The 14,836-nt window shown below is 41.7% G+C and overlaps 1 protein-coding gene across 1 annotated transcript; it reads left to right on the forward strand.

The window, feature by feature from the left end:
* Window positions 1-2,494: 2,494 nt before the first annotated feature.
* On the forward strand, window positions 2,495-14,810 carry REC114 (REC114 meiotic recombination protein). Its single transcript, XM_065847863.2, has 6 exons — window positions 2,495-2,623; window positions 3,160-3,249; window positions 9,172-9,255; window positions 11,433-11,645; window positions 12,965-13,033; window positions 14,619-14,810. Exons 1-6 carry the CDS (start codon window positions 2,495-2,497, stop codon window positions 14,778-14,780), a joined length of 747 nt encoding a protein of 248 aa, XP_065703935.1. The 3' UTR covers window positions 14,781-14,810.
* Window positions 14,811-14,836: the final 26 nt, after the last annotated feature.

Below are 14,836 nucleotides of genomic sequence, written 5' to 3' on the forward strand. Positions count from 1 at the left end.
GAACAGATCTCTCCTCCTGCATGGATCTCTCTGCTCCTGGCAGAGTTTCTCTAACTTACTAACAGCACTATGGGCTTTTGCAGTGAGAGAATTAACTTTTACCACCGCCGGCTGGTAAGTCTCAAGCAAATCTGAAGTAAACCACAGTGATAAACCCTCAGCACGCACACCGGACTTGCTATCTCATCTCTGAAGAAACGCATTTTCGTCTGTCAGGTTCACCTACCAGTCTCCTTCGTCTACATTCGAGTTGGTAATTTTAAAGAATTGGCAACCTCTGTAGCCTTTTACAAAAAAAAAGCATTTTAACGATCTTCCTACATGTCTGCTCTCTGCATAAAGAACCAATCGTACAATTCCCCAAAGAAATCAGAATCCGGCTTAACACAATGCTCATTTCTCCCGGTTCGAACTGTAAATTATACACATCTAAACCCATAACACATTCAAGCCCAAAAGCTAAAAGCAAACTAACAGACTCTAGCCAAGCAAAAAGCTACGATCAGAAATTAAAGGGTGCTAGAATCATGTTTCAGGTTCAGCATGCCAAGTAAACATCGCTCTGATTGGTACGCTTGGGTGAGAGTGGATTAAGATTCTGACCAATCACAGTTGTCCTTTTCACCTGCCATTCCAATAATAAGTTATTTTCAAAGGATTTGATGGGACAATCTGATGCTCTTGGTTTACTTTCACCTCTTTTTAAACCACAGTTTCTAATTTTTGTTTTGGTAAAAGCCTGAGCTTTTGTTTTCCTCCAGCACATCTGCCAGAAATCACTTTCGGAAAACAGTCACTAGAAGATACTGCAAACAAAGAGTTTTCCACACAGCTTCAGCTGAACTAGGGGAAAATCACTATACGCACCGGTCATGTCTTTCTCTGACAGTAATATTTAGCTGCTGCTATAGCTTCTGAGAAAGTCCCAAGTTTACAGGCCAAGTCTGAATGTTTGACAAGCACAATTTGAGAAATCCTTCTGGGGAAGCAGCGATTAGAGAAAACTGGCAGCTCAGAGGCCCACACTGTATTCCCTGTTTCATTACTGACTTTTCTGGATGACCTTGTCAAGTTATTTAATGCCTTTCTGCCTGTGCTTCCCTATCTCCATTCAGATAAACACCTTCCTTTAGAAAACACCGCAAAGTTGTTTATTATGGAAACAGTTCCTCACATATGGTGCTCAGGGTGGTGAAAAGCACAATGGTCGCATAACACAAATATCAATCTAATATTTTCCTAATAGATTAAACCATTGCAGTTTAAGTAACAGCTTAACCTTGTCCTGGAAGGTTTTATTTCAAATGAGACAGTAGCCACTTGTTCCATTTTAACCTTATCCATATCAGCTAAGCCAGCAACATAAGCGCAAACCATACAGGTTAACAAAAAGGAAAAAAAACACATTAACTTCTTTATTCTGCTTCACTTTAGAAGCATGACTATTTAGCCAAGCTTAATGTTGATCAAGTATGTGCTGCTGGTGGTAGACAATGCTGAGAACCAGGATTAGAGCTGTCGTCCCTCAGCCTGTTCAGGTCAATGGACTCTCAGGCACATCTCCCTGAACAGTAACTGCCTCTTCCATGCCGCCTCCATGACCTTGACAGCCTAATGCACATATTTTTATCATTAATTGGCCAGGATATGTACTATAAATGGAATTCCTAAATGCAGTCTTATTTATATGAGTCATTTCACCCTCACTCTTTTTCTGGAGAAAGTGTGGCGTTACATAATTCTAGGAGCAACCTACTGACAGAGAAAATATGAGAAGGGAGAGAGTGTGATTGTAATAATCCAGATGTGCAAACGTGGACTGGTTAACAACATGCACCACCACAGTGGAGGGGAAAAAAGAAAAACATAAAGAGAGCCGCTCTTGGACATTTAACACAGATCCCACTCCAAGCACCGTTGAAAGTTTTGTATAGCGAGTCCAGCACCACAAAGTGAAAAGGCAATTTAAGAGCTTAGGACAGCTTTTGCACATGGACTTGAACGTGTTTCACCTGAGAAAGGGGGCCCTGTGACGGGCACAGCCCCGGCTGGCGATACCGCGGCCTCCATTGTCTGCGCCGCCTCAGACCCACAAAATGGCAGCCGCATGCGCCCCAGTGCCCTGCTCCTCCCTCCTGCGGCTCACGCCGGGCGGTCCTGCTACTTCGGTAGCCCGGCGGGTGTTGGGAGGAGGGGGGGAAGGCGGCAGCCACGCTCCCCTCGGACAGATGGAACCCTCGAAAGGAGACGAGATACGAGGGAACAGGAATGGACGGCACGAAGCGCCGCTGAGGAGAACGGAGCAGCGGCACCGAGAACAGACTTACACGAGCCCGAGCGCGCTATTTGATTGGCTCGCCTTTCCTTAGCCGCCCGCTGATTGGTGAACAATTCCACCCTCGCGCTCTCTCTGCTTTCCGATTGGCTTCCGCTTCCCGCTCAGCCCCTGCCCGGTGCCGCTGCCTGCGGTGCAGCGCGGTCCCCTCGGGCCGGGATGGAGGCGGCGGGCGGGGGATCCTCCTCCCTCCTCGGCAGCGCCACAACGTGGCCCTTGAAGCGGTACGGCCGCTTCCTGCCCCCGGCAGAAGACGACCATGAGGGGCAAAACACCTCCTCTTGGAAGGTGCGGGGGGGGTGCCGCTTGGTGTGACTGTGACTGGCTCCAGTGGGTATCGAGCAGTAACAACTGAAGGCCTTTGCAGGGGTCTTGTCGCACTAATGCAGCAAACAGGAGAGATTTAGCTTCATAATTAATGTAAGCACATTCATGAAATAATAGTGGCCCTTATATTTTTTTAATTCCTTCAGCAGTGACTTGTATCAAAAACAATAACTCTTAGAATCATTTTGATTGGAAAAGACCCCTAGGATCATCAAATCCAACCGTTTGCGCTGGCACTATACATCCCTAAGAAATCAAGTTGGAAGAGTCTATAGTTTGCTTAAAGTCGTTCGAACCTGGATATGCAGTTTAATTAGTAAAAAAATTGTTATATGTGCTTCCAGTCTGTGGGAGAAGGCAAGTTGCATTACTGAGAGGTAAACGATACACCTGAATTCTAGCACTGGCCTTTGAAGCGACTTATTTTGCATTAGAAATGGAAGATGTAGATTTTGTGCATACAGGGCTAGGTTTTTATTTTGTCTATCTTTTTAAAGGTTTTTGAATCAAATGAAGAATCAGGCCATCTGATCCTTACCATTGTGGTATCTGGCCATTTCTTTATTTCCCAAGGGCGAGCAGTGCTGGTGAGTTTCTCATGTATACAGAATATTGCTTCATTCATGTTAGCATCAGCATTAACTTAGTTTCCCTTCTCAGCTTCATGTTCTCTCCCACTAAAAGGAAAATGCCCATTTTATTTTGCTCATGGTAATTCTCATGTGCTGCTTTCTCTCTGTGTATATCAGAATAATATTAAATGTGTTATTTCATACTGAGGAACACTGTTTCTTCTGTGCCCCAAAAAATCTAGATTAAGTTGTAATACTAAGGGCTGTTGGTGTTTAAAGTTACTGGTTTTTTCACTATTCTTCTGCCTAACAAAACAGAAAAGACACGCTGTTAATAAAGTAGATAAGTAGATAAAGTAGATAAAAATATAACTATTAGTCCCTGTAAGATGTGCTGTATGATCCAGCTGATTTTTTTTGCCAATGAACTGTGAGTATTTTGGTTTTGATAATTTGGTTTATCTAAGGTTATGGTTTGGGTTTTTTGATCTGACATACATGTTATATTCATGGAGACAAAATCACAGCTTCATTTTCCTGTAGCCTGTACTTAAGCAGGAGCAGCGACTAAACTGTGAAGATTTCACAGTGACACTGAAGAGGTTAAACAAAACACCCCATGTAGGAGGACAGAGAAGGCCTGTGCTGGAAAGTGGAATCAAGTGTGTTCAGTGCGTATCACCAACACTCAGTGATGACAACAAGTAGGAATTGGCTGATAAATATATCTGAAAGCTCTTACGATACACTGGAAGCATTAAGATAGCAAAAACTTTTATATATATATAGAGAGAATATGTTAAAAAGCATTTTCTACCTTTAAATATGCGTAAGCTTATAAACTAGTTTTTGCTGTGCCTCTTAAAATGTCTTAAACTTACAGAAATATTTTGTAAGTATAGGGGGAGAACCAAGGATACCGTTTAAATTTTTTGTCCGGTGAATGTGTTAGGAGTATGGAATAGATGAGCTAACAGCGAGCTGTCCGTCTGGATATCCCTCATACAAGACACGGTATTTGGCTCATGTGTGTCATGAGGACAAGCTGAATGTTCTTGGACAAGGTAAAAATAGAACCTGGAAACGTGTTTCAGCAGTTGTGCTGAATAAGAAAAAGGAACGGAGAAATTGAAAGTCCAGATAGGTGAAGAAATGCAGCTGCATTGAGGCTCACCGCCATCTCTTGCCAAATTCTGCTTGGATTGCACCTCTCCTGGGGCTGGTCCTGTTTCCACTATCCCAATGAGATGGCTGCAAATGTTTAATAACTGGTAGACTCATATTACTTTATAGAATCTCTTTGAAATAATCAAATAAAGGCTAACAGAAAGTAAGTTTGAATAACTAACTAAAGAGCAAAAAAGGCACAGGCAAAAGCTGTAGCCCTTCAAAGGCTGCATCTGGCAAAGACTGAATCTGGCAAGTGCCAGCGGGCAGATAAAAGCGCGGTCCTGAGGGATGAGCACAGGGAGTACGAGAAAAGCTTCATAAAGACTTGGCTGAGAAAAGCACTTTCTTGCAGCTCCCGAGTTCAGTGGCCAGTGAAGCTTTCAGGCAGCCGCCTGGCTTGAAATGCCAGCTGAGGAATTTCGGAGCGCTATCAGCTTTTAAGAGACACTGAGATATTGCAGTAACAATCACAGCCTGAGAATAGTGCAGAATAGAGGAGGAGCAGACATGCTTGGTAAAATCTAATTCTGAGAGTTTAAAAGAAAAAAGTTTGTTTGCTTTTTAAATTATTCTGGCAATGCTTCTCTACCAACCCCAAAAACATTTTATTAAGTTTTAGAGAAAAATTACATGAAGCTGGTGTCATGTGTTTTAAAACCTGATAATTCCTTTGAGTGCACTTGAGTTGATGTAATTGGGCTCATTCTGCAGGTGTGTGCTGTGCATACAGAACTAACGCAGTGCAAAACACTTTGGTAAAATTGTTCTTCCTGGGACGATCGCAACCTCCAGGTATCTTTTCAGTCTTTGAAGAACAAAGGCTGTGGGATGTCTCTAGTGAAGCAGCCAGGATAATCAAACAGAAAGGTGATGCGGAGGGATTGTGCTGGAAAAAGGCTGCATGGGCAGTGATGCTGATAACAGCATTGATATGAAAATACGTATGACCATTACTGGATCTCTGAATGCTTTTCTTCATTGTCCAAGGACAGTTTACACCCCTGTATTTGGCCAAGTGTCTTCTAAAACCTGTTGACAACAGGATGTGGAGAGCAGGAGCAGCTTAAAACGCAGTAGACTCAAAGCCAGCCAGAACTGCACAGGCCCCTGCTGAAATTTTGCGAACTCCTTCGTGAGCTGCCCTATAACAAAAAAGCTGCAATGCTGTGCAGTCTGTGTTATTGCTGTAGAAATTATCAGACTGTAGAAATGGTTAATCTCACGGGTTCTATCTCCCTCTAGTCTCCAACTCTCAGGAGCTGTGAGAAACCTGTCACAATATCTAAACAGGCTTTGCACGACTAAGTACATATAGTTCTGAATCTGTCACAGACCAAATCGTCTCACTGGGGTCCATCACAATGGACATTCTGTCCCAGAGGATAACGTACAAGTTTCTGCTCCAGAGGGAATGTATGAAGTTGGACGGAATGCTGCAATTGCTGGAATGATTCAGCTCATGTTTTTACTACCTACACTAATTTCTACTTGCTGGCCTGGGCTACTGAATATTTCCTCTTATTGCCAAGGAATTCTTAACACATCCATGCTGCCTTACTCGCATTGAAATTCCCTCTCATCTACTTAACAGAACTGTTTCTTGTTATGTAGTAAGTGCATCTTTTAAGTTGTTGATGTCTAGGCTTTTGATCTATCTTCTAATACCTGCTTTTCAGACATTTTGATGTACTACAGGCTCCCAGTTTTGAGGGGACTGGATAACGATTATCACAGCTTTGTACGTTGTACTGCTGCATAGGAACACAGCGAGGCATGAGATCTGTGTCACAGGGGCACCTTTTCCTTCTCACCTTGAATAACTATGTTGCATTTTTGTAAAATTTCTGTGGATGAATAATAAAGGGATTTCTTCCCCTCTGAGAGTAATCCAAGAACAAACTGCTAGCTAACCTCAGGAATCCATTCAGTGGTGACTGCAGCAGTAATGATAGGGCAGGAACCCTTGTCCCACCCCAAGAATTTTAGCATGATCATCCTAGGTAATTTTTTTTTTTTAAATAAAGTTTTAATCCACCATCTGTAACAAAGAAAACTTATTAATTGGATGCTTTAAAAATAGATAATACTGTAGTTGAGATATTCTGATCTCTTCCGGTTTAAAATTGGCAAGGAATGTAGTAAAATCAGTGCATTCACAGATGCAAACTGCCTTGGTTTGTACCTTCTGTTTTCTTTAGGAAGATAAAAGTCAGGGTGCATCTGTTCTTCGGTAGTGTGTACATTTTACAAAAGCCGAAATTAACCTTTTAGCTGCCAGCAAGCTCTGTTATGCTGATAATACTGCAGGTGGCTGCTTTTTAAAAAGTCAAGCAAAAAATCGAAGTCACAGAATAAAAAGTGTGAACTCCCAGGGTTTGGCTGGTTTGTATTTCACACAGAACTTTCCTTTGTTGATTCTTCTGCAGTGAACAGTGATGTAAACTGAACTAAATGGGGCACGTTGGTAAAATACCTTGTGCAGCATACACTGCTGCGTGGGGAGGTGCCGTAGGTTTGAAATAATTGATGATGGTATCTAAGAAAGCTCCGGAACTGCTCATTAAAGCACTTTGATGCTATTTTAACAAATAATTGTGGACGTGCTCAGTGTTTCTATCAGAAAACAAAGGTATGTATTTTTCATAGGTAAACTTTTGAGGAATGGGTGTGTGTTCAAGATGACTTTAAACATTCTTTAAGGACACTGGGACATGTTTGTAAACTATCTTAACATCCGTTTTCCTTTCAAAATGCAGTCTGCTTGTGATCAGGCAAATGGAATGAAGAGGACGGTAAATGGAACCTCAGAGCATGGAACAGAAAAGTCCCTGATGTGTAATGCAAACCAAAGGGTGTTTTGATTTGGCTTTTTTTTTTTTTGAGCAGATTCATAACTCTTGCATTGTTGAAAAAAATCTTATTTTGTCTTAATTTGGGCAGCCTCAAATACAGTTGGCGCTGAGGCAACACGGAAAAGCCTCGAGGAACAAAACAGACCTTAACGTGGGGCAAAATCGGGTTTATTTGCTGCTGAGAACTGAGGAAAATCTAGGAGAACCCAATGCAGACACAGTTATTGATGTAAACAACTGAATGATGGAGTTCAGGCTGAGTAATTCTGCAGAGCTGAGCTGCTCTAAACCATTTCTTCTCCTTTTGCAGGTATAATACTTGTGCTGTGTATTGCTGGAGCACTGCACTGAGATTTCCACTTGATTTAGCTACTCTTAATTATTTCTGCTTGGCAATACGCAATCACCCAAAGGTGCAAGACAAAACAAAATACTTTCTGCTTTGTTCTTCAGTTAATTAAACCCGAACTAAATTACGTTTCAGTTAATTAAGGTTTTGAAGTTGAATTAGTATGAGTACATAACTAAAAATTCCAAATGCTTTTTTTTCCCCAGCATTCTTTACTATAGGAACAGGACATATAGATGGATGACAGCGTGAGAAACGTCAATAAAATAGTTGGTAGGAACGTTAAACACTGGCTGCCTTTTATGATTTATTTGTAAAGTTATTATTTTAAGGAGAAAATGTTTGTTCTACCTACATTTACAGTGTAGGGAAAACCCCTTTAAAGGAGACTTACTCTGGGAACAGCTGTATTTAAATAAACATATTTGCTGTGTCTCAAAAAGAGCAACTGTTTGAAATGAACAGAAGCAGCACAAGTAACCACAAGCTAATGTGGCCATTGTGTTTTGAGAAAGGATGGATATTCCACTCAATACAAGTTAAAACACGTTCCAAGATTTATGGCTTTAAATAGGGGAATTAAGTCCTTGTGCTGATGTGGAATTAAGTTAGTGTTTATTTCACAAAAATATAAATGCACTTGGTCTTGTATTTTGTACCGCCATGTACTGAGCCCTCTTTGCAATGTGTGTGCATGTTTCATGCTGATTTTTTGCCATCACAGGTGCTGCTATTTCCACGATGTTGGCATGACTGAAATTTGTGACATTTGACATAACTTCTTGCTGTGCACAATCACTACCTTAACTTGCTAATGCCTTTCCAAACAATAGTTTGGGGCCAAACACTGCCCAGCCCTGGACATCCGTAGCCAAATTTCAAAGTAATATATTCTAATGTGCAGTTTAACATGGTTATTCTGGCAATGTTGTAACAGTGCTGTGTTCTGTTCTTACCCCACTAACCTCATACCAGTGTTTTGCTCAGTATATTCTCTGCTGTCATCTCCTCCCCGAAGAGACTGACAGGTAACACAACTGCAGTATGAAAACATCTTTATCAAGATGCTTCGTTTACCTGAATTCCAGCTGGAGAAAACGGACCTGAGCTGAACAAACTGTCCCCTCGTTGAGGTTTTCCTGCTCTTTGCTGCCCTCTTGGGCAACTCCGTGGAATGCAGAAGAATAAGTTCTGATGCAGCTGGTTTATTACATATTTCATAACACGCATAAATAGAAATGTAAAATATATAGAGAGACTGGACTGTGCCTTGACTCAGTGTTACTGGAGCTGCAGATTCAGATTTAATTCCTCATGCGGTGTATTTTTGAGAGGCTTTGTGTTAATGTACTTAAAGGAACAAGACACCAAAAGATACCTCTCACAGGTCACTGTTGGAACTCAGCTGTACTACTGGAAATATTACTCAGTGAAGCACACAATTCCTAGCACAGTAAAAATCACATACAGGCAATTTTTGGACAGATACAAAAGACTAATTGCATTAGCAATTAAATTACATCACATAACTTCAGTGTTGTGTGCTTGTGCTCTGCTTTATTTCAGGAAGGCTTTTCGTTAATCGATTCCCATAAGTGGTTAAAGGTAGTCAGAAGAGCAGACTGCCTGCTGCTCCGTGCGCACTCAAAGGTGAGCTGCTTTTGATATTTCCAATAGCTGACATGGTTCTGTATAAGATCTCTTAACAGTGGACAAATTGTGATACTGTGAATTGTCTGTATCAATTACAATCAATTTTTCTCTAAACCACAATGGATTGAATCATAATGTCTTTGGTAACTGCTAATAGCACGTCTTCTAGACTTTTTCTGAGTTATCTACTCAAGCAGTTAGACCGGTATTTATTTTAGAATCTATCCTTAAATATAAGGACTCATTTCAGAATAAGCTGAGTCTAATGCTGCCACTAGGAAATGCATAAGTGTCTAAAATTATTTTAAATTCATGGGCTATGCTTGCCTAAAACCAAAACACCTTGGCTTTCTGATTTTTGTCAATTCTTATGAAACGTGTATTATCGTTGAAGACAACTACCGAGCCGTTCCAGTCATTAGTTCTGATCGATCAGTAGATCATCAGTTTTCTTTACAGTTAACAGAACCCATTGCCCAGCAGAGTGTTGAGAGACTCTGCTGCACCTCACAGGAAACATCAAATCAACATCACAATCACTTTTTGAGGCTTGAACAAAAGCTCCGAGGGACAGCTCGGAAAAGGAGGAATATTAACAGAGTCTTAAATGAGTTTAATGCATCTAGATGGTTACTGACCATAAATTCACCTGCCTTGAACTGGATTTAGTGGCACTGCAGTGGTCCTGTCATAGTTCCTCTACTTCATATCCTAGAATGTAGCTAAAGTGACCCCTTAAATGCCATCAGTGCATATAACTTCTATGCTAATCTTCAAAAATATTACACCATTTCTGACTTACCTTGCGCTCCTCCTCAGTCTTATTTTACTGCTTCACTGGTTCCAGTTTCTTTCCTATGTTTGCATTTTTGCTGCCTGTTACCTGCTTTGCAGTTACCGAGTAATCCATGTCAAAGAAACATGGAGCTCAATCACTGGGATCGTGTACTTCAGAAGAAACTGCGTGGACATTAACTGGTTGGGTTTTTAAGTCATTAATGTTGTGTTTGTAGCGAGACTTAATCATGTCTTAAAGAGTATTATTTTAATAGGGCATTGTGGACTCTTAGCTAGCAGAATGGGTTTCTAAACTACATTTTTGAGAAGCTCAGGATGGATGTAGGGAATGTAGGGGTAACTGAAACAAGCGTTCTTCGAAAGCCTCCAAAAGGCATTCAAATTAAGACACATATTACCTTTTTAATGAGAACTTACCTGTCCAGCAGTTCCACAAAACAGTTCTTGGTGATGTAATGCTGAGCCAGTTCAGTTGACATCTTAGTTAATTGGAGCAAACGTAACTGGGCACTGGTAAAGTGAGTGCTACAGTTTGAATTATTTTGACATTTTTTCCCTTTAAAAGGCACCAACATGAGCTTTTATGCTTACAATGCCAATAAGCTATGTCAGTCCAAGGAAAACTTGCTTCTTTTCTAGTACTTTAACCGTGTTTCAAATTCAGAATGTCAAGATCAAACTGAAAGTCCCATTAATTCGCTCCCTAAACAAAAGCATTCAATGTGAATCTGCCTCGCATCAGGTGAATGCGCTTGGGACAGCGCACGGCAGACTCTTGCACCCCTCTGTTTTTGCTGGACCTCATATAGTTAAAGATTCTATATGGTACAGCACAGCTACCTATACAGAGGGGCCAGCTCGATCCAGTTTTTCTTATTTTTAGTATTATTCCACTATTTAAAGTAATGCATTTGAGTTTCTCACACTCCTGATCCAACTGCTGACTTGCGATGTTTAGCTGCTTCTAGTTTAGATTCCAAAGTTACCTTCTCCTTACTGTTCTGTCATTTTATGTCACGAGTAACTGTCTGGAGTTGGCACGTCCTCATAGGATACTCCTTGCAGCAAGTGTAAGAACCGAATTTCCCTGTTGTACTTATAAAAACCCGTGTTGTCATGGCAAGGTTTGTTCACTTGGCTGACAAGCGGCCCTGTTCGCTTACCATTTTCTTGAGTTTTTTTTAAGTAATTTTCAAACCAGCTGCTGGGATAAACAAAGATATAGCAGCGAGAACTCGTTTCTTTGCATCTAAGTTGGTGCAGCGATCCGAAAATTAATCACCCTCTTCCAAACCACAAGAAATAGGAGTTTATAATTAAATCCAAATAGTTGGAGGGGATCCACGATTAATTTAATTTCTTTGGTTGTGGAGCAGAACGAATGCCGCCTGTTCCGCGTGCAGTTTGGTGGCGACTCCAAGGAGCAGATGCTGGAACGCTGCTGCAGCTGCGTTCAGAAACTCGCAGAGTACGTCCCGGTGCAGGTCACGGATGAGCAGAGCCAGCAGCTCTATCACAGTCTCCACCCGCTGGGGAACGGTGAAAATCAAGAGCAGGACACTGAACAAAACACATCGGTGCTACTTATGGTGAGTATAGAGACAGAAAAACAATGAACTATTAGCGCTAGATCTGTAAATGACAAATGCTTAACTAGCAAATAGTCTATTAATAGAGGAAGTATGATTTGGGAAATGCAAAATTCAGTTTACATGCAGGGAAACTGAGTTAGTGAGCAGGGCGGCAGCTGCTGACGCTGGTCATCGTCTTGCTCTTGTCTCAGTGTGCCTGGAATAACGTTAACAATGCTCAAAAACATGGTTTCAGCTCCTCAGGCTTATTGCAGTATACCTCAGAGCAATCAGATACCTTCTTTCAGTCTCCAAAAGGTCACTAATAACCAAAATTAATATATACATTTCACATGACTATAGGAAGAATATTAGCAAGTGTATTCAAGGTAGGAACAGAGTGTTTCCCCTCTCCAAGACAAAGATCCAAGGTAAATATGGAAAAGTGTTTCTGAGGGTGACTAATTCTTAAATATCTGCTCTCCTGGGTATCCAGAGGATCATGTTCACCCACTCTAAAAACACATCCCCGCAGCCAGCTTAGCCAGGATATCCTTAGGTACGTGATAAAAGTATCAGGACCAAGACTGAGCCCTGAAAAAGGAACGGCAAAACTTTCAGCTACACCATTTTCATGATAGGAAGGTCCTGCTCTACTGGACACTGGAATCTTATTTTGTAGAGAAAATGTGGGAAAAAATAATACATACATACATACATACATATATATATATATAAAACTAATCTCACACCATTTCCAGGAAGGCATACGAGAGACCTTCAACAACCGATACTCAAGATTTGTTGTTTGTTATTTATGAGATAACCTATACTTTAGGCTTCACTAATTTTCTGTTAAGCTAAAGCAAAAAATGACAGGTAAAGAAAGTATTTGATGGCAGAATGCTACTGAACAGCAACAGGCAGGCTGTTGGTATTAATAATGCTTTTGCTTCCGAAGTTAACACAGAAAACCTTGCTCAGAAAACAGAATTGATGACTTCAAGCAACTTCTCAGTGACGTGGCCCCCAGGAAGGAAAAATCCTCCTGGGGAGCATTCATACTGGAAGTAACTAGGAAACACGGTGTAAGTAGTTTAGAAGTTGTCTTCGTTTTGACATGACAGTTTAACTCCAGGCCCATTAGTTCATGCCTTTCATTTTTAAAGATTTGAGCTGATGTGCATTCAGGTTCCAGGAAAAATGCCCTTTTACTGCAGAAGGTAGCTGAGCACATGCTCTTTGCGTTATCTCTAAAAATGGAACCACTTTCCTTCTTGCACAAACCCACACTCCGCTTGCTAACCAGCCCTGATTTGCATTTGGTATTTTTTTAGCCAGATGAGCCTCTACCAGATTCCTGCACAAGCCTTGGAGAAAGAAGATCTGTAACACAGCTAGCACAGGTAAAAATAATCTCATATTTAGATCCTGTAACTGAATCTCGTGGGTACACAAAGTTATTTGATACGCTGAAAACATCAGGTAAATGTCTTCACTGAACATCTGGATGCCATCATCTGCACCAACAAAACCCCGGGATCTCCTGCAATGATCTGGAGCTAGGAAATAAGCCACAAAACCAGGTATTTTGTGGTGTCATTATTAACCTATTTGCGTAAGAACAAAGCACCACAATGAAAGCAAACAAATACCCAGAGGGCACACCCAAATAAATGGGTTTGTCCCCCGTTGACTGCAGAGATGACTCTTCTGCTGTCGTAGTTCAAGTCTGAAAGGATCAACCATCCTTAACCCACAGCAAAAGATCCCGTAATTGAACTGGCAGCTTCAACGAGGGAAAAGCTTTAAAAATAACTGGAAGTTACAGTTTCTTTTTTACTGTGAATCTGGGACTGTACAGAACCAGATGAGTAAGGAGCAAACTCTTTCCAACCTCTTATTTTTCTGCTTGTACAATGCAGTGAGAGCACATCAAGCAAGCGATCAAACACGGCACTTTGCTTTTAGCAACTGTATTTTTCATGACCAACCTCTGCTTTAAGAGGCAATCCTAGGAAATGTAAATTAAACCCAACATAATAAACAACTTAGCTTCTAAAAACTATTCTGTGGTCCCTGTATAAGATGGGAACACAATACCTGCTTCAAACAAAGGGGTTCAATGCTCCTTTTCCACCACTGCAGGAAGCAAGCAGAAACACTGATTTTAAGCATCTTCTTGCAGTTTTGTTTTTAAAAAAAGCTACTCAACCATCTTTACAGATATTTTTCTCCACCAGGAAAAGAGCAGTAGTGCAGTGCGAACCAACAATCATTAGCAAAAATATTAAGGCCCCTGCACATCATACTTACCTTCGGCATTTCAGTGATTTACGTCTGCTCTCACGTACAAAATTATCTATAACCATGCTGCAGCTTTAACGCCTTCAGCACAGACGGGTACAGAGAATTAAAGGTGGGGAGGTCTAGAGAACATTTGCAGCCCCAACGATGGAAAAATTTAAGTTGTAGTCAAGCTGCTTCAGCTGGTTGTCATAGGAACCACAGCACGAAAGCACTCGGGGGTCACCCAGTAACCTATGGGTGTGTTAGACACACTTCATCCTTTTCCGGCATGGAGGTTCACAAGAAGCCACGCTACCCATTTCTGATTTAAAATTGATCAGGATGCCATCATCTGCACCAACAAAACCCCGGGATCTTCTGTCATGATCTGGAGCTAGGAAATAAGCCACAAACCCAGGTATTTTGTGGTGTCATTATTAACCCATTTGCATAAGAACAAAGCACCACACTGAAAGCAAACAAATACCCAGAGGGCACCCCCAAATAAATGGGTTTGTCCCCCTTTACTTGCCTAAAAGCGAGACTGGAGCTGGGTATGGCAGCAAAAACGCCATACTGCAACCCTACCCGATGGAAAGCGTTCAAAACAAGGCAGATCTTTATTAAATACTGATGACGTTAACGGAGCTGCGTCGTTGCCAGAGCTGCGTAACGGTACCTCGTGTTTGTTAAACTTGGCAGTGTGTGCTGAAGCGGCCGGCCGAGCTCTCGCTCGCGTCCCAGCGCTCGGTGTGGCGCGCAGAGGAGCTGGGGCCCTTCATCCGCCTGTGTCTCATGGATCAGAATTTCCCCGCTTTTGTGGAAGACGTGGAGAAGGAATTGAGAAAACTCGCGGAAGGCTGAGGAATTCCAGCTTACGACACGCTCCAGGATACCCAACCCTCAGGATGCACACGCGT

Source organism: Patagioenas fasciata, chromosome 12 (assembly GCF_037038585.1).
Source record: "Patagioenas fasciata isolate bPatFas1 chromosome 12, bPatFas1.hap1, whole genome shotgun sequence".
Classification (NCBI taxonomy): Eukaryota; Metazoa; Chordata; class Aves; order Columbiformes; family Columbidae; genus Patagioenas; species Patagioenas fasciata.

Bases quoted from the DNA above. Each gene is read 5' to 3' on its own strand.
- REC114 (XM_065847863.2), top strand. From the start codon at position 2,495: ATGGAGGCGGCGGGCGGGGGATCCTCCTCCCTCCTCGGCAGCGCCACA. The intron at 2,624-3,159 runs GTGCGGGGGGGG...ATCTTTTTAAAG, and splicing joins AAAACACCTCCTCTTGGAAG to GTTTTTGAATCAAATGAAGA. The intron at 3,250-9,171 runs GTGAGTTTCTCA...GCTTTATTTCAG, and splicing joins CCCAAGGGCGAGCAGTGCTG to GAAGGCTTTTCGTTAATCGA.